The following is a 26,915-nucleotide window of genomic DNA, read 5'->3' as shown; positions in this document are numbered from 1 at the left end:
GGTCTCAAAACCGTGCAAGACAAAGCATGCAAACTAACTAAAAGGATTAAGTAATTGTTAGGTTCTCAGTCATGACTGTAAAGTTGGTGCTGCTCAGTTTGTGGACGATCCTGACTAAAATGCCACAGCTTCATGCAGACCCAGGGTCAGGGGGAATTCTGACCTGGACCGACCGACCTACCTCAGCTGCTCTCCGGTGACGAGCACCTCGGCCAGCCGCTCCAGCTCTGCCGCCTTCTTCTGCATGGTGTTCCCGATGCCGTCCATGTCCCTCCTGTTTTATGATGCCAAACAGAAACACACACACGAAATGCATTCATCAGTCTTGCAACATTTGTAAATGAGTTAACAAAATGTGTGCAGAAAAGTGTATCTTTCCAGCTGACAAACACACAGAAAGGGGAACGAATTGATTGGGGAAAAACAAAGGCATGCAAGAGAGGTGGTCATTTAAAAATATATATAAATATATATATAAACAATGCATTGACACCTCGGTTTCTGCTTACCCTTCATGCACCATCGAGACGGGAAACAAGAGTAATAATCAATAATTCCTTTGATGAATGAGGTGGTGAAATGATTCCATCCCGGGATATATATGCAACAATGCAGGCAGTCACAGCCCAGCCCTCAGTTCCCCAGCAGCTCCATTAGTCCACTTTTAATTCCTCGAAAAAACCTCCAATGTATCCAAATATCTTCACACACACATTAATGTATGCGGTGCATGCATGGGTTCACTTCCCCAAAAGCTTCAAACGCTGCTCATCTGGCTGTTGTTTAGGTGCAACGCTTGTGGAAACAGTGGAGCTCTTTCTCTCGATGTGTTTGTCACTGACACACACACCACCAGGGATGCACCCGTCCACACAGCCCCTGCACTGGGAGGACTCTGCTGGCGTCACTGGGGGGAGTTGACCGGAGAGGCGGGGTTAGGGAGCGCTCGATTCATACACCGCCTGGTCCTGGTAGGAATAATAGGCGTGGCATTTAGGTGGTACATTGGCTGGTGGTATAGTTATAAGATAAGATAAGATAAGATAAGATAAGATAAGATAAGATAAGATAAGATAAGATAAGATAAGATAAGATAAGATAAGATAAGATAAGATAAGATAAGATAAGATAAGATAAGATAAGATAAGATAAAGATAAAAATAAAATAAAACAAGTATTATAAATAAGCAATAAAAAAAAAAACAGTAGAAAAAACAAAAAACTGAAAAAATAAAAATAAAATAAAATAACTATTTAAAAATTATTAAAGTGTAAAAAAAAATTGACAAAAAAATTGTCATGTTAAATAAAAATAAAATAAAACAAGTATTATTTTAAGCAATCTGTAAAAAATAACAGTTAAAAAACTGTTTTTATTGCTTATTTATAATATTGTTTTTTTATTTTATTTTTCATGTTTTTATTTTCATTTTAACAATCTATTTTAACTAGCTTTTTGCATTATTGCACAGTGTAATGTGTGCAAATGTCTCCTTTGCGGGACTAATAAAGGGTTTTTATTGTCATGTTATTATTGTCATGTGTCATGTGGTGTTGTTCATCAGGGATGACAGCTTGGCCATCATCCTCCTGTCTCCCACCACCTCCACCGTATCCAGTGGACACCCCAGCACACTGCTGGCCTTCCTGACAAGCTTGTTGAGTCTCTTCTTGTCTGCTAGTATAGTATAACCTTATGTAATGTTATGTGGAATCTAAATCAGTTTAGTGTGAAAAATTAACTCAGGGAGTTATTCATTAACTCAGTCATAGAGGAGCCATGAGAGGGATTGAGGGAAGATGGCTTTTCATACATTTGTGGAATGGAAACAGATATTTCCCAGGCATCTCTTAGCATTTGATTCTCCTTCACCTTTTTAGCACGTAGATTTAAATGAACATTTCATATTTAAACAAGTTTGTTTTACCATGCGTTGGATTAGAAGATCAACACCACTCTTATGTCTGTATAATATGTATGAGAAAGCAAAGCTATTTTACTTGGAAGCACTGATACAAGGTCATTAACTTTTCTCCTTCCTAGTCAAAATTAGAGATTTGATGATTAGGTCTGATTTATTTGCAAAACAGCTGACAGTGTGAAAAGGATCATCATGTGCGACAGTTCAATTCAATTCAATTCAGTTTATTTTGTATAGCCCAGAATCACAAATTACAAATTTGCCTCAGAGGGCTTTACAATCTGTACACATGCGACATCCTCTGTCCTTAGACCCTCACATCCTCTGTCCTTACACCCTCACCTCCTCTGTCCTTCCCTCACATCGGCACAGGAAAAACTCCCCTAAAAACCCCTTTAACAGGGAGAAAAAAGGAAGAAACCTCTGGGAGAACGACAGAGGAGGGATCCTTCTCCCAGGATGGACAGAATGCAATAGATGTCATGTGTACAGAATGAGCAGCATAACAGAGATACAACACATTCAATGTATATGACATAAATGATTCGTATAATAAGACTACTTATAATAACAGCAGCAATTATTACAGTAGAATTATAGCCATGAAAATAGGGAGAAGAATAATAGGCGTGGCATTTGGTGGTACATTGGCTGTTGGTATAGTTATAGTATAACCTTATGTAATGTTATGTGGAATCTAAATCAGTTTAGTGTCAAAAAAAACAACAACAACAAAGAAACTGTCATTAACTTTTCTCCTTCCTAGTCAAAATTAGAGATTTGATGATTAGGTCTGATTTATTTGCAAAACAGCTGACAGTGTGAAAAGGATCATCATGTGCGACAGTAAAGCTGAATCTTACATAATCAGCCATCAATATCCAGGAGGATCAGCAAACTTAGGTTGTGTTCCTCGAGATATCCGTGACAGTTCACCTGCCTGAAAGTTATCTCCCTCCAAATGCTAATATTTTTGTCCATTTTTATAGCCAGTAATCAAATAAGATGGAAGTTAAATCATCACTTTACAATTTTAAAAGTACAAAGTGAGAGTGTGCAACATCCTCCAACAAAATTCACAATAACAAAGCATGCTTGCCACACATCAAACATTTATATTTAATTTCTATTACAATTGCATGGAATTTCTGACCCAAACTTATTTTTTTTACAGTTGAATTTCGCCCTTAATCTCCTTTACAGTCATGATTTAAAAAGGGTTTATCATTTTATAGTATAAATCCCATATGCTAATTAATAACCTATGTTCAGAAATAATTGAAATGTCCTGATAACAGCGGACAAAAAGAATAACACTGATGCTTCCAGACATAAAGGCTCAGTAGATCAAATATATCTAAATGAGATTAATCATGTCCAGAGTTAGGACATGGTGTGGTAACTACAGACGATAATAAGGACAGAGCAATGTTCCAGATATCATACATATAGTAAACGTTTTCTTGAAATAATGTATAAAGCTTTGTAATGAAAAAACGTATCATATCATACACTATTTAGGGTTAATTCAGCTAGAATTCATTTTGTTTTCATTGGTTTTCCTTTTTCCTTGTGTAACAATCAAAAAGGAGGAGACTTTTGATAAAAAGAAGCAGACACAGTACATGCTTTTAATCTCTGAGACACATTTGAATTGTGTCCCAAATATGAATAAATTGGGTTGCTGGTTGCACATTGGCTTGCTATGTAGAACATGTGAAGGTTCTGTATCCGTATGATCAGTATCTGAACATAAAACCATCGCTTCCCACCCAGGACCGATGAAGTCATCTCGTTGCTGATTGGCTACACTGTATATGTATATGTATGTGTGTGGGTTCTGCAAAATGTGTTTAATAGTGTATAACCTACATATACAGCATATAAGACCACATAACCTGCTGTATATGTTTGACTTGATAAAGCAGGTGGCAAAAACAAAACACCACACAATCTCCTGCTGATCATTTATCCCCTTTTATTTAGAAAAAGCTTTATTCATTTATTTATCATGGTATATAATCATTAAAGAAAAGTTCCCATTATCACTTTGCATTAAGACGTTTACATGCTGGCTCTTCTTATGAATGTCTCATCATTAGACATAATATTTTGCTACTGTGACTTAACTCCTAGATATTTCACTGTATGACGGCCATGAATTACATAAATAATGTCAGGTATATATATATATATATAAATAGGTCATGTGATCCGTTTTGGTCTTACCCGGGCCAGTGGCGCAATGGATAACGCGTCTGACTACGGATCAGAAGATTCTAGGTTCGACTCCTGGCTGGCTCGTCTTTTTTCTCATTTTTTTACCCTGGTTCTCACAGGACAATGTTGGTTTATGGTATCAAGAATAGCCTTGACATACACCCTCGTTCATGTACTAACTCGTTATGATGAAATACAAATATATATGTCAGTAACTAAAATTACATTGAAATGTAAAGTAGGACAGTGGTGGAAGAACTACTCAGAGCTTTTATTCCAGTAAAAGTATAAATACTACAGTGTAAAAATACTACGTTCATTAAAAGTCCTGTATTCAAAAGCATTACCTTCTAAATGTTATCATTCTGCACAACGGCCAATTTCAGTATAATATTTATTTATGCTTTTATGTGTAAGTATCACTTTATATCGAATAGTCAAATAGTAGATATCGATGAAGACGATCTGAACGCCAGTTTCAGAGCCGTATATCACATATTTCATGTCTTCATCTATATTGTTATTTCAGATTTAATATTAAGAAGGAAAACAAGAAGAGTAACATCTACAGATAAGAAAGAACACCCATGTTCCCCAGTTTACGTGTACATACTTGAAAATATGTGTACCATCAGGCAAATTCTGTAAATTGAGAGCTGTATTTGTTTTTGCCATCAATCTACATGGCAGTGCAGGGACACAGTCCGGATGCATGCTGTGCCCCTTTGGGCATAATGTACATTAAAAGCAGATCTAGAAGTACAACTAAATACATTTTTAATTGTCTTCACTGAAAGCAAGATATTTTTTGAATGCACCCTTTGATGTAAAACATTTTTTAAAAAAAAGAACCAGTGTGAAATTGAAGTTTGTCCTATTGCAATGCATTTATTAAATATTTTCTTTACAACACTCATAAAGCACATATGTTATGTTGCTCATAATCTTAATCTACAGATACATATGGAAAAGGAACTCAAATGACAATCAAATATTTAGTAAGTAAACTGAAGACATGAATACAATTTGGATGGCAAAGGTAGGCAATCAAAACTGTAATTCCCACTGCAAATCAAATTAGTATTTAAGGGGTTTTGCACGAACATATATTTTTATAAATGCAACAAAATACATGGATCTACAAGCCTAATACCAACCACTTCATAGGTGCATCAAAAACTCACAAACCTATCTTTAAGTGCTTAAAACAAAAAAAATGTATTTCAAATATGACTGTAAAATGTTAGGCCCTAGGCACACAAAGGCATAGCAACCAGTGGGGTAATGGCATTGTTTAATATTTCTATGGAATGGTCATGCTAAAGAATTATCATTTGATATCATTATACAGGACTCTGCATATGGAAGATGAGCCACAATGATGGCTCATGTGTGCAGGTCAACAAATGGAAGCCCTTTGCAGAGTGTCTGTGCAGTTACCACCGTGAGAAGAAAAAAGGTAACTTTCCGTAACTCTGGTTTAAAATTGGAAAATTGTTGTTGTTGTTGTTGTTATGCTAATTACTTATTTTAATGAGGCTCAATGCCAATTTCTATATTCTTAATATGTAAACACACACCAGCTGTCATTATTGCATGTAGAAACTTTATCATGGTTGAATCATTATTTTCCAATAGCTTAGCTGATACCAATAGACAGTTCATTTACGGATTGAATTGGATTGAACATGAAGTTGAATGAACATTCCTAAAATGAGTTGACTACCATGAATTTACTCAGCCAATGCAACTGATATTTACACTAGAAAAACATATGGCCACACAAAGTCAATAGGCAGTGGGTATAACTCAATGCTTCACTGTATTCAAAGTAGGGCTTTGGTGTTTTACAATCCTTCATTATTGGTTGAAAACCTCTTTAGGCATAATGGAAACTTCATTAATATTCCTTTGAGAATACACATCAAACCATAGTACGATCTGATGCATTGCATTAATCAATCCTTTACAACAAGAATTGCACATATCGACTCCTGCTGTAAGTCACGCTTTGGCAGTTCTTTCACAAATCCACCAGGTGTCTCCCTCCACCTACTGCAGTGTTAGTAGGAGGCGGATGCGGCAACAGGAGAGGAGCAGCCCGGCTCCATGTGCTTCAGGTGGCAGGAGTGGCAGAGAAGGTGGCCGTTCAGAGGGTAGCAGCGGTGACCCTCCTCGTCGTTGAGCTCCATCTTACAGTCCTGATTAACACGGAGGAGGAACAAGGGTGAGACACATCAGCTGACAGGCTGTAGAGGATAATTGGTCTGATTTCTGCTCTGCATTGACCTCATTTCCAGGCGCTGACAGATTGGACAGCAGTAATTACCGCAAAAGTGTGCAAAGGCAGCTTTTAGGACAGATTCATTTCTACATTTACAAAATGATTTAAACTCATCATATTAGCAAATCTCAAATATGTGAACTATGTACTGAAAAAGGGAAATAAACAAGCTATGGTTAATAAAGGATTCCTTTATGTATACTTGTTTATATATATGTATATGTCAAGATGCTCCTCTTTTGAACAACTTGAATAAAAAAAGAGGTCACTGCTCCTCACAGCACACTGATTTTTATTTCCATGTAGCAAAAGAACTGCAGCTGTCAATCAGCCTTTGGCACAAAAAAAAAAGGAAGAGGCACTTGAGTAAAATGATGAGATAGGGATGATGAGGTGTTGCATACCTGCTCTCCTCAGCAGTATGTCATTACCGCCAAGGCTGTAATTAAGATCAGTGATCTACTCATTATGATATCTCTTAATGAGCCATTCAGAGGGTCCCCGGCTCAGAGCCGCTAAACATGCATCGTTTTTTTTAAATGCAAAGCTTAAGAGAAATGTGACATTTTGTTTTCTTTGACCCACCTCACAGTGATAGCATTCCACATGGTAGTCTTTGTCCATGGATACAACACGAATGGTTTCATCAGACCCCTGGAATGAAATTCAGACAGACAAACGCAAATGAAGCTATTCTTTCCAGACGAAGACACTCCACTGTCTTTTTCTGTTCAGTCTAAAAAAGCGTTTGGACAATGATGTAAGCCTAGAGCTGAGTTATAAATCATACTGGCATACAGGAATATAGACACATAATATAGCCAAAAGGAGTGTGCTCTTTGTCCTCAAGACAAGAGGTATTTCTTTTTCAGTCATCTTTCTCTGGTTACAATATCAGCCTGAGAGGGAACTCCCCTGAACATCCCTAACAACAGCTTACATAAATGCACACATACTAAGCCCCCTACCCACAACACACACACACACACACACACACACACACACACACACACACACACACACACACACACACACACACACACACACACACACACACACACACACACACACGCTACCTCTCCTCTAAATACCGGCCTCATTGCTTACTCAAAGGGGAGGGCAGGGGACATTCCAGCAAAGTCAACTCTAATTTTGGACATTTCTTTGCTTATTGCCAGCATGTCCTGCCTGCGTGTGAACTGTCCTTGTCCTGACCATCGATCTGCTCCTCCTTGACACCACATCAAAGCCCAGAAATATTAGGCCTCCCATTGTTTGACCTGTAGTCTCGAGGGAAATATGTCTATATTGAACTAGATGCTACCTGCGCAGCTTAGTTCTGTGTTTGGATCATAACTGAGTAAACATGAGCAGAGAAGGATTTATAATGTGCTGAGCTGCTGGTGGTTGAAGGTCCACAGGTAAAAGTGAACAACTTCTAGATGTAATGCATTGAAACTTGTCTTTAGGAGCTTTGACAGCCCTTCATCTTAAAACTACTGCACTGCCAGGAGCATAATCAAACAAAACACACAATATACATATGGGCACTCAGTATGGACAAAACTGGTATTGTGCTTATTAGCAGATCATTATCTTAACATTAATACATTTAGATATCCACTGAAGTATTCCAAATCCTATGTTAAAAACTTCATCCCAGTGAGTTAAATGTTTTTTGTGTTTCCCCAGAACAAAACCCAGATCCTGTACATTTAACACAAAGGATCTCAACCTGATGATGTTAAACTTATTGATTTAGACATTTAACCCCAATACCTTGATGAGAGAATTTTGTCCAAACACGATTACATAGAAAGACTATATGTGATAATGTTTCATCATTAACCCAGATCTTAATAAAGGTGAACGTTAGCTTACCTCTGAAGGCAGGATGGGCTGGTTACAGGCTGCACATTTAGGCGCCAGGACCCTGGGAGAACATGAAGAGAGAGGTTTCCATAGATCAGTTTGAAATTCAATCAAATAAGTGAACTGAATGCAGTTTCAACATGCCAGGTTTGCAGATGTGCTGTTTTCCCTTCACACACGTGATTCCCCAAATCCAAAAAGGAGTAGAAAAATAAAAAAGCTAAATGAATTCTATATTTCCACACACATGGCTGGCACCTGGATGTCTGAGGGGATAACAAAGGGCCTGTGGACGGGCATGACTGTGGCTAAAAGTCAAACACATGCTGTATACACAATAAGGTTTGTCTGATCTAATCAGCGTAAGGAACTTGTGAGGGCTTCCAGACAGTGATCGTCCATGTGCCTGGCTGTACTGTACATACTGTCCCAGTAGGGAGAAGAAAGGCTACAACTATAGAGCTGCTGTTTAGGTTGAAGTGCTACAGGTGATACCTTTAAATGCAGTTTATACAAGTGGCCAGCAGGCACAACTTCAAATGTTCTCACACTCACAAAACTTGGATTTTTCACTCAGATGTTAGAAGCTCTGTTTTGGAGCTCTGTTTTTTTATCGTTACTCAGCATGTTGGGGTTGAGTTTGAACAAGAGGAGCCATGGCCACACGCCACTCTTCACACCTCTGACTGGACAGTGATCTTTTCTCCCTCCCCCTCCTTCTCCTTTCATCCCTGACTACACTTCTCATGTGTCTGCCACACGAGGCTATTCAACCACATCATGCAGTAGCGAGGGGGATGTTAAGGGGCTGTGCTGTCATCTGGATTAAAACACCTAGACTTTTTCCAGGGTCAAACATATTTAACACAGCTAAATCCGGATCACGCGCTCTCGTTCCTTTGAAGTTCTCACCTGTGATAGTCTTTGAGACAGTAGATCTTATTTTCGGTGTCCACAGTGAAGGGCACTCCGTCAAGGCTCTCATTACAGATGACACAGCGGAAACAGCCGGGGTGGTAAGACTTCCCGAGGGCCTGCAGGATCTGTAAAGAGAAATGAGTGAAGAATATCTGGACATGAATCCTCTTATTAATTCCTCACAATTTGTATCCAATCATATTAAAAAAGGTATTGTTCTTAAAAAAACTTTCCCTTTAGATTAATTAATTATATTTATATATATGTATGTTCTGAAAACAAATAATCACACCTATCAAATAGAGCTAAAAGGAAAACATAGCAATTAAATTACCATACTATGCCTAGCAAATTTAAGACAAGGGAAGACAATCTGTTGTCCATTAAATACAGAAATATGTACATAATATACAAACACCATGCTGACTCCAGTCTCAGTGATTACGTTAACAGATTTCTGCTATGAGATTCAGCATTTTAAATGTGTAGATATGAAGAAAAAGCAGGCAGCCCAATAAAAAAAGAGCCATCGCCTTCACCTCTGTCTTCTGGATGGAGGATATGTTTAGAATCATGTCTTAAAAAATCCTTCATATGCTGCGTCACTTCCTGAGTTGATCAGTGTGTGTGTGTGTGTGTGTGTGTGTGTGTGTGTGTGTGTGTGTGTGTGTGTGTGTGTGTGTGTGTGTGTGTGTGTGTGTGTGTGTGTGTGTGAGGGAGAGATTCACATGCAGAGCCAATGCTTCCTCTTGAGTCATTATCCAGATGTGCCCACAGTAAGCTTATTTAGGGTGAAGTCTGCTGAGATCACTCGGCTCAGGCCCATTCACACAAACACACACACAGGCAGACAAAACACGCACAAGAATGCACAACTGGAAAGAAGTAACAGACACACTCACCATGTCCATGATCAGATGTCCACATGCGTTGCACTTGTCTGCAGACTGCTGGAAACCAGAGTACTTCAACAGGCAGAGAAAAGACGACAATGATGTCATTGGAATTTGGTTATTTAATGGATGACTGAAATCTCTGACTCTGTTTCAGACTGAGAACTAAAAAGCTCCACAATGTCTCCCAGGCATAAGCCAAAGTAGCCTCTATGGTGGTTTAACATATGTAGTTTTATTAAAACCCCTCTTTAGAAATGCTTTTTTTAAAAACGTTCCCTCTCTGAGAGCAAAATAAGATCATAATGGCAAGCACAGTTTGCACTTTTGTTTTTTTATTACTGAACAAAAGTCAATATGTTTTGGTTCCTGAGATGGTCATTTACTGGATACAGTGTTTTAGTCAGTCATGTGTTAATATGTATGAGCAGTGTCGGTGAGGAGGGAACATACTAACAGGTTTGGCAGAAGAGCAGATGTAATTAACAGCACATAAAGGGAGGGAGCCAGGGCAAATTTAATTCAGTATAAATTTGGATTTTAATTGAGCAACTAGGAGCTCTTGGTGGAGAGTGAATTGATAGATGAGGTCTTTTACGCAGGGCTCATATGGTAAACACGCACAGAGCTACTGATAGAGTGAAGGATTGGTTGGGAAATACAACCAAAAAAAGGGTGTATGTCCTATGAAAACACAACATGCACAATGGAAAATGTGTGTTGGAAATTACAACAAATTTTACCAAGGGGGTTTCAATTGTGTTTAATTTACATCCTATGATTATGCATACGGTTTCTATTTTTGCAAAGTACATAGTCATTCTACACTGGTGTGAATGGCCTTACCGCCCTCGACCCTATAAACCATAGCAAAGCAGCCTCTCCAGTTACTGACCTCCTTCCAGTCCCACCCGAGTGAGGAAACTGATATGAATCAGCGGCATTAGATGCAAGAAACTGCGCGACAATTTCAAAGTCTCTAACCAATATTTCGTTTTTAAGCTGAAGGCTGGCAAGTTGATTATGGGTGATTATTAATTGTGTAAGGTGCACAGAATGAATGGAGATTTAAGGGTAAACTGATTACCCGCTTGTTTTAGAAGTACAGAGAGATTTGTAAACTTTGAGACAAAAGATATATTGACTGGTTGAAAGTGAATGCAGCTCAGTATGAGAAAGATTCTGTGTGTTATCTCAACCTAATGCAGCAAATGTCACAAGGCCACATACCTCAGTTGAGGTATACAAAAGTATTGATTGTGTATTGATTGCTCACCAGAAAGTCCTCTTCACAGAAAACCCTTCCTCCGACATAGTAGAACGCCTTCCCTCTCAGCCTTCGACCTGCAGAAACACACACAGAAAAGTCCATTTGTATCATTTCACTAGAGCAAAAACACAGCAGGGCCCACACCTGGGACTCTTAGAAAAAAGAAAAATGATTCTTATTATGGAATTACAATAAAGTAAATTAAAGCAGAAGAGAAAAAGGTAAGTCAACGAAAGAATGTTGAAATGTCTTACTGGAGAATCTTGCAAAGCAATGAGACCAGTCTCAGAAAATAGTTAGAGCACTAACGCATAAAGAACGCGGTGATTAATTGCACCCATTGGAAGGTAATGGACCCTCTTGCAATATTCATTATATCATGCTGAATTCCGGACAGATAAATCAAACAAAGGGATCTCTGGTGTGCTGGTGTCTTAATATAATATTGCTGGGGCACAGAGTGGGTTGAAGTAGGACAAGGAACACATCTGGATCAAACACATGTGTGGAAAAATGCTGATTAAATTCAATTACTAGACAGGTGCAACAGATTAAACACTCTGCTATACTGGATTTCATGGCAACCACAGGCCAAGACCAACAACTACCTGCTATTCTTCCTCTTTGTTCCTTTCTGGTGTCTTTCCACATGCTCGGTATGCTTCCTGTCTCTCTGTGAGCTTTAATAGTTCTATGGTCTGCTGCTGGCGTCTTATAGCAGTCTTATAGCACACACACATACACACACACACACACACACACACACACACACACACACACACACACACACACACACACACACACACACACACACACACACACACACACACACACACACACACACACACACACACACACACAGCAAAACCACTTCACGTAGCTATTCTTGCCCAGGTCCCACAGGAAGAGAAAACATTCCTGACATTTTCTGAGTGGGGAGGTGAAGGAGGGGTGAGCAGGGGATAAGAGGGGGTTAACGTTGGTGAACAGGAGCCTTCTTTATCTCCCATGCTCTGTTTACCTGATTGCTTGTATCCAGATAGTCTCACACAGTCATTTAGCCACTAGGAATTTCACAGTTTCATTCTTAAGACAGAGAGAAAATGCAGTTGAGGGCATAACCCTAGTAAAGGACATTCTGCAGATTCATTTCTGGAGAACATGAACAACAAGTCATAGACAGCATTGAAAAATATTTTGCCTCATCTCTTCATTGGATAATGTGGGGTTGGGCGATGTGACAGTAATTACTGTGGGATTATATATTGTCCACTATTCTGCCACACCCTTCATATTATGGCAGCTATCCTGGGAGTATTAGGCCATCATGTGCAATGTTTCAAATCACTGATGATGACATTTGCAGTCATGTGATTATCTGTCTGTATTATCTTAAAGCAAACCTGTATGGTTATCTTATCCCTAAATTGTTAATTGATTTATTTCCCACACAATGTATTATACCATGATAATAATTTGATTGAAAAAAGCCTGAATTACACAGAGAATCAGAGGCAAGAACAAAAAAGAAAACTGAAAAAAAGAAATTAACTAAAACCTTGTGATGCATTTTTTTTTTTTATATCAATGCCACATGATATTTGCTGAACCAGCTATTCACAACTACATTACCTAAACTTAATAAAACAATAATGGTCACACAAGCCAGATCTGGCCACGGCTAACACAATAACTAACTTAAGAGGACACGAGTCATTGTGATCGGGCCAAGGTGTGGAGCTGGTCTTGGGAAATTACTGAAGACAGTCGTGGCACTGTGTCCCTAAAGGAAAGAGGGAAGGAGGACGGGGGATGGAAGTGAGATACAGGCCATCCCCCCTATTCACAGTCCTGTCTTTTTCCCAGTGAGTCAGAGAGGGAAGGCTCTGAGCTTTGCCGAGAGATAAGAGCTTAATTAAAGTCAGGAGTCAGGACCGACTATTTGAAAAGAACTGTCACTATTGCGCTTTCATAAAAATGTAAAATACCTGAGGGACAGAACAAAACACAAGGCCATTTTCTAATTAAAACATTCTATGAATTTCTTTCTGTAATCCCATTCAGAAAATAAGAAATTCAGAATAACTCTGCCATGTCCTCCTAATGTGAACTCAACCTTGTTCTTTCCTGTTAGTAAATTGGCACAAAAAGCAACATCTCTTATACCCATTTCACATTAGTAGACTATTTTGTATGAGATTAAGTCTCACCTCCTGACCTGCTAAAGATATCTAGTTGGCAAAGAAAAAAAACGTCCCTGCATTTAGACAAAGTGTTTTTGGTCGTCTGAATGCATTTATCTGATTGTAACCAGCACTTGGGGTGTTTGGTCAAGGTATCGACAATCTACCCACCAGATGTTAACATACAATGTACAGGACCAAACATACAATAACATACAATGGTTTCAGGACCAATCAGATCCTTGTTTGTATTCTCCAAAGCCTGCTGATTGGCTTGGATAAGGGACTGATATTATGAAAGCAGAATCTGACATACAGTCTGTGTACGTCCGTTCCTTAAAAACAATAAATATACCGGAAAGAATATCAGAGTCTTATATAAAAAGAGGCAATTGATTTATTTTTACTTCTATTTCCCTCTTTTCTGAGATTTCCAGAGATTATATGGTTTGGCTAATGTGTAAACTAGCTCTTCTGATTACAAACTTGAGCCAAATGTTTAACTGGAATACGGTTGTGCTGTTAACTGTTTGTATACAGTCAATGATTAGCCTGGAGGGAAGTCCCGCAGCAGCAAAGCACTGAATCCCAGACATGCGGCCTGAATGTTCTCCTGCCTCTCAGTCACCTTAGTGGAACTGGTGGGGTTCACAGTCATAAAAGTTGTCATGCCACTCCACAAGCGTGACGGATTTCTTGACATACAGACTCTGAGGGAAGATGAGAAGGGATGGTAAATATGCAGCCTCTGCATATTCAACTGTATTGTGCCGTTTTACTGTGTGGGCACAGCATGAGTGCATGTATCAGCGTGCCCCTGTATGCTGGCTACGTGTGCTGTGCTCTCACTGAATGGCCTCCCTGTCCCGCACTATCCTCCCATTTCGCTGCGCTCAGCTGACATAACAGCACCCAGTGTCCTCCAGGAGCCAAACCTACTGAGGGCCCCTATGCCTGCATTCCTCCCCAGCTGAGATGCTTTTCCCTGGGGCCACTCACAGCGAGCACAACCCTTATGATCCCACATGGAGCAAGGTATGAGAGGTATGTGGTGTTTAAACTCCACCCCCCACATGTCTCCTCTTTTTCATCTCCTTGCTCTCACACACACGTGTATAAACACACAGGACTGGGGGTAAAGAAAACACAGAGATGTTAATCATATATTTGGGGGCGTAACCAGCAAGGTCAAAGGTGCTGCAGAATAATGGGCCGGAGTAGAGGTCACCACAGTGCCGCACATACTCCACATACCCATCTGATAATTGGGAGTGAGATTTTTAATTGGTTGGAGCACAAAGCCAGGTTATTCCTCAACTACGGAGGGGCACGGCTGGCCAGTCAGCCATACACATACTTTGGAGAATGCAGCCGGGGGGATGAGGCTCAACTGACACCTGGCTCTACCTAATTGGTCAGGTAAACTGATAAAATAAACCGGGCAGGGCAGCGATGAATGAGTTGTCCATTGACACATGTTACACTGACACATAATACACAGGTCAACCTGACACAACAGATCAGTTCCCTTACAAGCAATGAAAACTTTATGTAACTTGTCCAACTGTGTATACTGTTATTCACTAATATTATGTCACACAGTACACGCTGATGATTTTCAGCCTCAAACTCTACACCAGACTTGGATACAGTCTGAGTATCTAACTATGCTAAAGGTTATTTTATCGACTGATGAATAAATGAGGTCAGCAAAAAGTCCTTCTCTGTGTGTCTTTGTGTGGGCTGGAGGGTTGACTGGCACACCCAGAAACCAAACACCGGTGAGCACAGGACAGTAATCCCCAAATAATTGTTGTTTTTTGCTCGGGGCAATGAATGATTGAGAATGAAGGTATTAGTTAGGAGGTGACATGAGCTTTACATGTGAATCGTCCGAGCAGGTGAAAGTGTTAGTGAAGGTATGCTGTCTATGTGTGTGTACTTACTGCAGGCGCTGCAGGTGAAGCAGCTGTCATGGTAGAGGCTTCCCATAGCTTGGCAGGCCTGGCTGGCTCCAAACACCGCCTTGTTGCACTTAACACAGAGGCCTGGAACAAAACACAGCATATGACCAAGTCAGAAAAGTCACAGGGAGACACACTTTTAAGCCACTTATGCATTTAAATCCATACGCACACATTTTGATGAAGACGCGCTACATCAACCCAACCAAATCAATACTAAATCTGAGATATAAACTACGACACGTCTATTGTATCAAGATAAAGGGGAACAAAGAGTTGTGGAGGCTGTGATCTAGATTAATCCAGACAAAAACAATGGAGACAAAGAAAAAAATCACTTCAAACAGTCAGGAAGCTGGATATTGGGTTGTATCATCCAAAGGGGAAATATATCCCGATTTGCTTATTTGACTTGGCTCAGAGACCGAAGAGTGTTAGTAAAGACTTTGATGAAAATCAAAAATGCTCTTTCCCTGACTACACACACAGTCAAAGTGGCTTGATATCAAGACACTGGAGTCTACTCAATATTAATCCATCCACTCATCCAAGCATGTGCTGAGAATAATGTAAAAAAGAAGAAAATACAAAGAAAAAAGATAAACGATAAAAGCCCAAAAGACATGAAAGCAAATCACATGAGAGCATGCCAGGCAAAATTACATAATCTCTCCTTGTACTTTGGACTGCTCATCAAAAACACAGAGTTTCCATGTGATCAATACACACGTTTTTTTTTATCTGGAGCAGCTTATGCAACACTACTTTCCTGAGACCTGGCATGGAAATATTATCTTTCTTCGCTCCAATTCCCTGCCAATCTCCACCTCTCCCTCTGAGCATGTACTCTATTGCACGGAGCAATATGACAATCGACACATGCACCTTGAAAAGTGACAACCCCCCAACACCGCTGACCGTAATGGGAAGTCAGCTAGCTGCTAAATCAATCAGATACAGTATGATATGACCTTCCAATTATGAAGTATTTAGTGTAAGTAACAGAAGGGGCAATGGCATTGACGGAAAATGAAAGAAATACCTCAAGTTTCTCTTTTAGTGTGACGATTTGCATGAGGTTATTTGTGTGTGTATGTTGTTTTTATAGAAAAACTCCCTGGAGACAAAGAAATACAGCTCAGCAGAAGAGCGTGGCCCAGCCCAGCCCAGCCCAGCCCAGGTCCTGCTAGAGCACTGACAAAGAAACTACTGTTTTCATTGCATCCAACACTCATCACGCGGCTGCCTCCCCCCAAAAACACACTGTTACATTTAACAACCTTCAAATGTTTCTTTTCTTGGACTCTCAGTAATGCAATATACAACCGGGTTATATATAATTCAACTAAAGCCTCTCCTAATGCCACAACAAAGGACAAATCATCAGGGGCCCCAACGGCTGGAAAGAAGATTTAGAGATAATAGAGGGTTATTATTAGAATGCAGAAGAATGTTGATCTTATGTAAGCTATTATGTTTACATGAAAACACAAGAAAGTATTCATGCCCTCAAGCTACTGAAATTATAAGGGATGAAATGAATGAATGAGTGAAGGTCCTTCAAATCACATTCTCTGCTTGTCCTTGTAAATGTTGAGTATTAAAATTCATGTCAGAGAACAAACAGGAAACAGTATACAAACAGTATACACTGACACTGGGCCAAAGCCATTTTCCTTTATTTTTTTTATAGCTTTGATTAGTATGCTCCATGTGAACGAGAATGCAGTTAGTCCATTCACTCTTTTCCTTTCCTGTTTCGGAACCCCCAAAAAATCCTTGTTTTCATAGTAAACTGCTTGCCGGTTGGGCCACTACAAATCGGTCTTTGGCCAGAGTCCCATATTCCAAAACAACGTGATTATTCAGGAGACTGACTGCCTGCTTCATATGGGGGAGGGTAAGAAAAACATGCAGCCAAAACTTCACCCCACCTATCCCCCCCTCACCTTTCCCATTTGTCAAAACTCCCAGTAGGTGGCTGCTTGCTGGCCATTACACCACTAACTGAAAAAGAGACCCTTGCTACTCTACAATTAGTCCCAAAGTTTCAGAATCCTATATGACAGATCCACAACATGATGAAAATATGAAAAGTAGCAAATCTAGAATTCCCTGAAAAGTATGTAAAAAAAAAAAATCATAGATGGAGTTTCCTATAGCAGTGGCTCACGGGCTTTCTGTCTACCTCTATGCCCTGATTAGATGAGCTCAAATGTTTATCCATCATTAGCATCATTAGCTAACGATTTCACCTGTTTATCCATTACATTTAGGGAACTATTTCCACTGTGTCCATTACTTCCTGTTTTTTTTTTTAAATGTTTATTCTCTAATTTAAGCCGACTATTGTGACTTTTCTGCCGCTTGTTGTGCTGGTAGCTTAAAGCAGCAGTGCTAGTAGTGTTAGCACTTTTCCTATAACCTCTAAGTAATGACATTTTTCGAGAATAACTTTAAAGGACTGAGCAATAAACTAAACTAAATTCCATCCATAACACATCCACCACATAATACAATAAATGCAACTACTAAAGCAGCAAAATAGTGTACATCGTACTCTCATTCATTGAAATGTGCTGATTGCTGGCATCATTATGGAACTTTTACCATAGCACACACAGACACCATATAGGCCGTAAATTGATAGACAAACAGACGCACTGATATACATGAGAGGATATCACATACGCACACACAAGCCTCCGATTGCCTGTCAGAGCACAAGCCAAGAATCCCTGGGAAGAGTTAAGACGAAGCTTTCCACTCAACAGCCAGATGGGATAAATTAATCCTCCATCTTAACACAACACTAAATGCTTAACTGAGTGTGTGTGCGTGTGTGTGTGCGTGTTTGTGTGTGTGAAAGTCAGAAGAAGGGGGGGGGCAGACCGCTGGGATGTCCCTCCACTTCTCCCCTCTTGGATGAACTTGTATCTCACATCCTTTCAGACTCTTGTGGCCAAGGACAAAGAAGCATCTACGAACTTGGTCCTTAAATCTCTCAATTTGTCTAATCATCCATTCAACTGCACCGCAGGCACCTCTGAACTCTCCTGGGGACCCCCCCTTCCCTTTTGTATCTTAAGACCTCATATCTTAAATTCCTTGCTTCAGACATTCCTCAGTGTTCCCCTGGTGCAGCCATTTGGCACTGGACTCATTTTCCCAGAACCTCCAGCTGCAATTTTGCCAATCAGCACTTGGTGTCCGGTTGGGAACTCTGATGAATCCCAGCACGCCCTGTGTAACGATACAGCTCACTGGATTGGTTAAACACAAGCATGGCACCGGAAGGGACTTTTAAAGGCACATTATGTCCAGTCCTGACTTCCAACAGACTCAAAGAAACCTTAGCTTAAACCTGACATGCTTCAAACCCAAATGGGATCCACAAATATAACAATATACTGAAAGATAGACACATTTTATTCACAGCTATGAAGGTTGTCCATGGTGACACTTAAGTTTGTCAAGCATACTAGCCTGCACAAGTTTTTTTCTGGCATAAAAGCATGACTCAGAGGATGAGCCATGGTCTAGTGGAAAACTCCATACAGGAACCGTGTGTGGGCTACATCTATGTGGGAACGTGTCTGAAAAAAGGCCTATATTGTATTACTTAAAACCTACACTTCAGCTGATTGCACAATGTGCTCTCCCACACATCCATAACATTCACGTCGCTGTGCTATTTGTGAGCCCTGTCGTGACAGTGACGTTTGCCAGAACATCTTCCCTTACACACCTATATAAGCACCCCAGGGGGCTGAGGAAGGCTGTGGGTTACAATCGTGACATTACAGCAGGAAATTCCTTTCAACACGGAGGCAAGGGTGGGCTGTATGTGTGTGTGTGTGTGTGTGTGTGTGTGTGTGTGTGTGTGTGTGTGTGTGTGTGTGTGTGTGTGTGTGTGTGTGTGTGTGTTTGTGTCTGCAAAGGGGGTGCTCTGTGGCTTCAAACACGATATCACCCATCCCACGCTCTCTTTCTCTCACTGTCATGCTTTCCCATAGAGGTGCATCCCCTTATTTTCATGAATGGCCCTGGCTCCAAACACCTGGCTAACATGTGAGCACCTCTGAAATAAAAAACACTCGCAGCAACATTCAGTAATATCTCACCAATTTCCTGTATCTACAACAGTCTTTCAGCTGACTTCACAGCAAAGCATGTGTTCTTTCAATGTCGCATTCATTTCCTGATAATGCTCCTACAGTCCAGATAGAGCAGCTAGAGTGCAACAAGCAGTGATAGGAGGAATAGAAGTAATCTGATGATGATGGACATCTTATACGACCCATCCCACCTCTGTTGCTCAGCCAGTGACCATGTGTATTGGTTATCATTTTAGTTCTTCTTTCTTTTATGTATTTGTGATAATATGATACATTTCAAATGTGTATACTTCCAACAAATACAACAAATACTAGATCAGAAAACTCAACAAGCAAGAAATTATCTTCATGATAAATGCATGTGTTGTCTTCTTTGTCATAAAACAACAGCCATGGTGTCTTGTTCCTAATGGGCCCCCCAAAATATCAGAACTAAGCTTCACAGGTGTTATTCATAATCATGTTCCTGTGAGCATGCGTTCATCACTTGCACAAGCATGCACGGCTTGCTCACAAAGAGACATATAAAATGTGCAAGCACAGATATTTGATGATACAATATGCAAATGACACTGCTAGTCAAACAAACTCAACATGGGAACTAACATAAAACCTATCACAGACTTAACGGAGCCCAGAGCTGACGGAAGTGATCATGGTCTAACTAATGAGTTTAGTCATAAATGTTGTCTAGTTATATATTAAGGGTCTGTGAAGAGATAGAGGGCAACATTCTTCTGTCTGGCCTCGGCCCAACCTTTTACTGCTTCAGGGTTTGTTTCAGCTGCCAAGTTGGCAGACAATGACTTGTTTAAAAAAGACAAGAAACAAATTAGGGAATTATTCTGTCTGCATTCCACAGAAGAAAGAAGTGAGAAGATTGCCGAATAAGCTATTTTATCAGCAAAGACCATCAAGAATGGCACCAAACAAAGACCTATGACAATTGGGTTGCACTCATATTTAAGACAAAAGAAACACACAGCCACACAGAATAAATGTGTGCATTTGTGTGTAAGGGAAACACAGAAAAAGGGTGACAAAGGGTGACAGTGTGTACATGTAAATATGAATTCAAAAACAAGTGGATTTGTGTTCTGAACTGTGGGTGGGCGGTTCTATCGTTCAATCGGTTCTACTGCCGTGGCCTAACTAACAGAAGCCCCTTGTTTAATTTGGATAGTTTTAACTGTCTTACCAAAGTAGTCAGCCTTTGGTTGGGCATCCATCTCTTTTTCCAGTCGATTGGTGAGAGCTTCTAACTTTATTTCAGCTGCTGAAGGCCCCTGTTCGGGGGGCTGTGCGGGGAGAGACTGACAGGGTTGTTGTGCAGGCTTGGAGGGGCACAGGATTTCAGCTTCGGCACCAACGGCATGTCCACAGACTGGTATTTGGCCCTGAACTTGACCCTTGCTGCTGCTTTTGGACACATTGCCAGGAATCAAGGCCGCAGATGCCACCTGGGCTTTGGGTAGAGGTGTTTCAAACGTTGCCGGTAGGAGCGAAGAAGCTGCAAGAGGACCATTATGGCTGGTGGAGGGTCTCGAAGTTGAAGAAGAGGGTGTGTAACGGGCCGCAGAATGTGTTGAGGGCTTCTGCGTTTGGAAGTCAGCTCCTGCTGTGAAGGCACTCAGAGGCAGGCCAGGGATGAGGTCAGGTTGAGCTGAGCCAGAGGGCTCTCCAGCCCATCCCCTGGCTGGCCCAGCAGATGGGGGTGGACTCGGGTTTAAAGACGGGGGGACAGCCTGAATCTGCTGGGGTGGAAGACTGTTGCCGGTGGAAGGTGCAGATTGGCGTTGGGGCTGTTGGGGCTGTTGGGGCTGCTGCTGCTGCTGCTGCTGCTTAGATGAGCTGCTGCCCCCACACCCAGCCAAAGATGGAGAAAGCTGGCTCTCTCTGGATGGGGCCCAGGCCGCCGGCTGGCTGGCCGGGTAACGAGCATGTGTAGGCGCGCTGAGAGACGCGTTTCCTGGGCTGGGGGGAGTAGGGGGGTTGAGCTGGTATGAATGTGGCTCTGAGCGCTCCTTATTATCGTAATTGTTTCCGTAGCCATACGCCCTGCCTACTGGAGGTTCAGACTGGATGCTGGCATGGTGCTTCTGGCCGTCCAACTGTGCGTACTGAGTCCCAGCCGCGGTGCCCGGCAAGGGGCCAGAGAGCATCGGGGGCTTCGCTGCCGCTTCGCACGGCTGCCTGTAACTGTTGATGGGTGGTCTGTCTTTGGTGTAGTATGTGCTGTTGTGGCCCCCGTTCATTTTAATGGCCTGGCTGTTTTTCGCCATCTCCTCCTGCTGTTTCTGCATGTGTATTTTAGTCATTTTAGAGGCAAAAACTTTCCTTGTCTCTTCAAAGTCGGGGTTGTTTCCTGCGTCCCTCCTCATGCGAAATAAGCCATCTCTGGACGCTTCATACATGTTAAGGTCCTCGATGAACTTACTCGCCTCGAGTCCCAAATCCTCGTATTTATCCATTTTGAAGATACTTTGTGTGTCTGCTCCAATGAAGTAAAGTTACAACTAGTTATATGTAACTCATACAGTCAGAGTGATATTCCCAGCCTTATTATGGCGCTTACACTTACAGGAGACGAGGGTCCAGCGTCCAACTTTTAAACTCTTATTCCAAACTTTCCCCCCCCACCCACTCACCCACACCACCCTCTTTTTGTTGTCCTGCGTGAAGAATGAACAAGTTAAAGACCTCCGTCCTCCTCGGAGAAACCGTCCTCCTCCGCTCTGTCCCGAACAACCCGTCCGCGGTCAGCTCTGTCCCGAACAACCGCCGTCTGTCTGGTTATAGATGTGAGCAGATCCCAGATCCGATAGCTGCCTCCTCCTCCCGCGTTACAGTCCCAGCGGGGAGCCCTTCATTCACAACTATGTCCTCTTGCATCTCAAAGAAAAAAAAAAGTACTTCAAAGTAGTCCAAGTATCTAAAATACGTCGTTAAAGTCGCCCGGTAGGAGCCGTCCAGACCGTGGGATCACCCTTTACGCATGGAGCCGTACGTGGCCACCGGTCGACATTTGGGACTGAAATCAGGGACTGGTTTGTTTTTTAAAGGTGCAGTGCTCAAATTGAGCCACAAGTTAAAAAGTTGGAGTGCTGGTGTCATTACACATACAGTAAGCATTACTGTTAACTTATATATCACTGGTCTTGTATTAAAGTCACCCAGAGGCAGATATTCATCCGCTCCCTTACATCCTGTGTTGTTGTTAAAAATACCCAGAGATAGTTGACTCAGTCGCTGCTCTCTGAGTCAGAAACACACTTCAGCATTTTCCATTTGTTCCATAAGATTAAAGGGTTGAACAGACAGTGTGAGAAAAAGTGTAACAGACGATTTTTTACTCCACTATAAGGCTATTTGACACTTTATTACAATTTTACATAGCTTACAAAAGTAAAGTATGAATATTCCCCGACAAACAATAGCCTATATTCTGCTTTATAATTGGCTCCGACAACTTTAATGCATCACTATTGAAATAATATTATATATATGATAGTATAACACGTATGACTACCATTTAGCATTTTTCTGCATTGAGAACTTTGACTTATCATAGTCCAAATACATTTTAATATAATTGGCCAACTGACATGTTATTGAAGCAATATCAATAGCAAATCTTGCTGTATTATATTTACAGTGTGATATAGCATTTTTTTTTTCTAATTTAAAGGATATTGATACTTCTTCTAGAACTGCTTATTGGTTTAGTTATGGAAAGAGAGGAGTAAAGCAAAAGGGGGTTGGGTAATTATTTTAAGATACATAATTTGAGAATACATTCAGGAAGGCAGTTAAGCGGCACTCTGACAAAACTATTTTAAGTTTCCAGCATCTCATAAACAATTTATGTGTAAACCAGTAAAACTGCTGTGGCTACTATATGGGTGTGTTTTTCCTGTGGTTGAGGGGGGCTATTTACAGTGCTTGTGCCCCCTGTTTTGGTTGAATGACGTCCTGCATTCCTGCTCATGAAACACACACACACACACACACACTGACCCGTCCACACTATGTCCTGACCCTGGCCGCAATATTTGAGACAGAGTTGTGGTACAATAGGATGAGCTCATGGGGAAAAACAGGCACAATTTCCCAGCAAACACAGGAACACATATTATTTGTGTCCTGGATGAGACCTGGCTGTGCAAAACATAAGGAGCCAGCCTATGTTTAGGGTGCTGCTGCTACACATATCTACTTAACAGCCAAGGGTATTATTGTAGTAAAACTCCCAGAGACCTTGTTCACATGCAAATATGTGTTACATACAGAGAAGGAAGTATTTGATTAAAGAGAAATTTCTTGTTGCAGCAAAGATTAACGCATACATGCCATTTATAATACATTTGAACAAGTATCACTCAGCACTCTTGATTATACTGAGGGATTGACTGTCTGATTTCAAATGTAAAACTGTATGGACATTTTTTGTGTTTCATCTTCATCATTAAAGTTCTCATGTGTTTGGCAATTAGTTCCTGTAATATCTCCTGGTGTTGGTTAAAGTTCAATTCAAACATGTGGTAACAGCAGCAGGGGTTTTGGAAAATTTGAGATAATTTGGTTTCACCAATTATGATAATTGGCCCATTTTTGTCATTAGTGCCTCATTAAAGGGGAAAAACTAGAATGATACAGAGAAGAACTTCATTTTTCAGTATTCAAATCATCCACACATTCCTTTTTGCTAGCAGATCTGTAGGGATGGGCAGAAAAGGCTAAAACATTTCCAATAGTCTCTGGAATTTAGATTATCAATTTTTACAGTATTATTTCGTGAGGCATACAAAGTCTTATCGGCATCTGTTGCTGTCATGTAAGAAACAAGGAGTCAAAACAAGTAAGTTGTATCCATCAGATCACTTTATCTCAGAGGTGATAACAATATGTACAACATACAGTACAGCACCATAAATCCATAGACTGCTGATTAGCAGTTTGTTATATTGGACTTTTGCAAAAAAGCATTTGCAATAGCAGAATACGAGTCATGTACAAACAGGGAAGCGGCTGTTGACATTTACTTTGTAAGGCTTTAACTTTGAAGCAGCTGCAGATTTGAGTACGATATAGCCAGTGTGCTAGTGCTGAACAGCAGATGTTCTGGATGGATTGATTTTACAGCTCTGGCAGATGAGAAGAGTGCATGAGAAAATGATAACTGCACATACATATGATACCTCCATACAAATGTATCTACAGTAAGACACACAGTGTGTGCAATCCTAATTATATCCTTTTGAATACAGAAAAGGTCCAGATGACTAAAAGACTGTTACTATGGAGATATACAGTAAATAAATTAATAACTTTGGCAAGTGTGGTGCCTTCATATAAATGCCAAGAGTTTAGCTTCATCCCAAAAACAATAAAATGACAACTGAAAATCTGCTGATGAGCTCCCACATAAAAAGAAATCCTTCGGTGACCAAATTACCAGCAGTGAGGTCAGCCTCTAAGATAATGAGCTGTGGCATTACTTGGTTCCCCTGAGTCCAGGGACTCAACTGGTGCATTGGAGGGTGACTGTGACTGCACTGCTGTGTACTCCACCCTTTTTTTTTTTTTTTCCAACAGCAGAGTTTCTCAAGAGGAAGGGATTTCCTTTAACTCAGCAGAGACAATTCCTGCTTTACATCCCATGTGTAAGAGAGACAACGACTATGGTCAGAAGAGAAAGTGAGTCATAGTTGAATTCTGTTGCCTATTCCATAATACTAGTCGTCATGGAAACTGCAGAGCTGACAAAAAGTGTTAACCCTCTGAACCCCAAGCAGATTTGGGCCGTTTATTTTTATTTTTTCCCCTGTCGCATTTTACTCTCTGTTGCCTTGTTTTTCCCTGCAATATGTACTGTAAGTCATACATCTCTATGGAAACAGCACAATCATGGCTAGGAGCAGAGATAAATCAAACATGTATTTTCTGCAGTATAACGCAGTTACCGTGCCATAAATCTTAAACAAAAGGAAAAAACTAAATTGAATTTCTATGATCAATTGTTTTACCAAAATTGTAAAACAATCAAATCTATACATACAACATTCCTATAAGTGCCCAAAAGGGTTACCAATGTTAGAGGAAATATGGAGGCTCTTCGTTCTATATATTTATTGAACTATATAACATTTTTACAACCTCTACTGTTGGTCTCAGGCAAGTCAATCATGGCTTCCAAGTTTGTTGAGTGTTAGTGAAGTGACAAAAACGATTAATTATTAGAGGAAATGCATCAGTTCAGCTCAGACTTAATTTTGCTGAATTACATTTTTCAGAAGTATGCTACTTATCCATTCATTCAGATATGTAGTCACTTCAGTCTGGAAAGACTTTTCTGGCATTTCTGACCAATCTCAAGGGACTACAATGTTGATCTTTTCAATGACATAGCAACTTTAGCTTATTCTTTAGGCTACTTCAGACCTGTTTATTAGTGGGTGTTACTAGCACGGGGAGTGGAAGGGACTGCGTGAAAAAAAAAAAAAGAAATACTACCACAACATATAGCATCAGGGGTTTTAAACTACCCAACATTGATCTAATTATTTCATACAGCCAGCGTGAAAGAAAACAAGGCTCACATAAATGAGTTGACAGAAAACTAATTACCCCTCTATCTTTGTCTAGTATTTGCTGTCTTGTGCTGTGGCAGCATCTGGTAGAGATCAAATTCACAGAATCTGAGACAATACCGAGAATAACTAACACAGCGTTGGCTCTTTGCTCCCCTCCTCATATTCCTGGTTTCACTTCCTGTTATTCTGTGTCTCCTGTGAGCCTTTTCCTGTCACCTGATGGTCAGAGATGAAGCATAGAAATATGGAAAAAAGGTTAGGGGGATTGGCAAGGGAATGTTCTGTTATTTCCTCTGTCCACAAGTTGTTTTTATTCTTGTTTTTAAGGAAACAAACCCTCTATCACTTTACCTAATGTGATACAGGAGGGTATTTTTTTAATCAGTCACAAGCTGACTTTCTAATAATATAAAAATAACAGCACTTCCTCAAACGGAAGCTGACCTTGCTAAACTGACGCATATCACACTTTTCAAAAGAGATCACACTCCTTCTTCGTCATTCACACACTGATACCATATAAAGTATGACACTTTTGTTCAGCAGCTTGGTTTACAGGTAACGTGATCACTGCAAGTACTTCTTCATATCAAATAAGCGCTTACTCACCAAGCCATTAAAGATAGGTCAGTGGATGTGCACATGGGATACATTTCAGAGCTGATGTATGACTCATGT

At 40.5% G+C, this 26,915-nt stretch overlaps 2 protein-coding genes and 1 non-coding gene across 3 annotated transcripts in view; 1 reads left to right on the top strand and 2 right to left on the bottom strand.

Annotated features, from left to right (window-relative positions):
- Positions 1 to 838, bottom strand: part of deptor (DEP domain containing MTOR-interacting protein) — a 29,400-nt gene extending 28,562 nt beyond the window's left edge. Inside the window, exons 1-2 of the mRNA XM_054621738.1 lie at positions 510 to 838; positions 182 to 274 (exon numbers count right to left, since the gene is read on the bottom strand). Coding sequence (XP_054477713.1) covers positions 182 to 274; positions 510 to 523 — 107 coding nt within the window. The 5' untranslated portion in view covers positions 524 to 838. The remainder of the gene's footprint in view (positions 1 to 181; positions 275 to 509) is intronic.
- Positions 839 to 4,153: 3,315 nt separating this feature from the next.
- Positions 4,154 to 4,226, top strand: trnar-acg (transfer RNA arginine (anticodon ACG)). The gene has a single exon. It is a non-coding gene; the product is annotated as a tRNA-Arg (tRNA).
- Positions 4,227 to 5,025: 799 nt separating this feature from the next.
- Positions 5,026 to 22,666, bottom strand: LOC129110221 (Wilms tumor protein 1-interacting protein). The gene is made up of 8 exons (XM_054622408.1): positions 20,843 to 22,666; positions 15,509 to 15,610; positions 11,386 to 11,453; positions 10,119 to 10,181; positions 9,211 to 9,341; positions 8,308 to 8,359; positions 7,012 to 7,080; positions 5,026 to 6,343 (listed from the first exon to the last, which is right to left on the bottom strand). Exons 1-8 carry the CDS (start codon positions 22,113 to 22,115, stop codon positions 6,206 to 6,208), a joined length of 1,896 nt encoding a protein of 631 aa, XP_054478383.1. The 5' UTR covers positions 22,116 to 22,666; the 3' UTR covers positions 5,026 to 6,205.
- Between the last annotated feature and the right edge of the window lie 4,249 nt (positions 22,667 to 26,915).

This window comes from Anoplopoma fimbria, chromosome 20 (genome assembly GCF_027596085.1).
Source record: "Anoplopoma fimbria isolate UVic2021 breed Golden Eagle Sablefish chromosome 20, Afim_UVic_2022, whole genome shotgun sequence".
In the NCBI taxonomy this organism is placed as follows: domain Eukaryota; kingdom Metazoa; phylum Chordata; class Actinopteri; order Perciformes; family Anoplopomatidae; genus Anoplopoma; species Anoplopoma fimbria.
The sequence above is the reverse complement of the archived record's forward strand: the minus strand, read 5'-3'. Positions and strand labels throughout refer to the sequence as shown.

Coding starts and splice junctions, on each gene's coding strand:
- LOC129110221 (XM_054622408.1), bottom strand. CDS start 22,115: ATGGATAAATACGAGGATTTGGGACTCGAGGCGAGTAAGTTCATCGAG. Junction 10,182..11,385: donor TCTGTGAAGAGGACTTTCTG/GTGAGCAATCAA, acceptor TGCCTGTTGAAG/TACTCTGGTTTCCAGCAGTC. Junction 9,342..10,118: donor GACATCTGATCATGGACATG/GTGAGTGTGTCT, acceptor TTCTCTTTACAG/ATCCTGCAGGCCCTCGGGAA.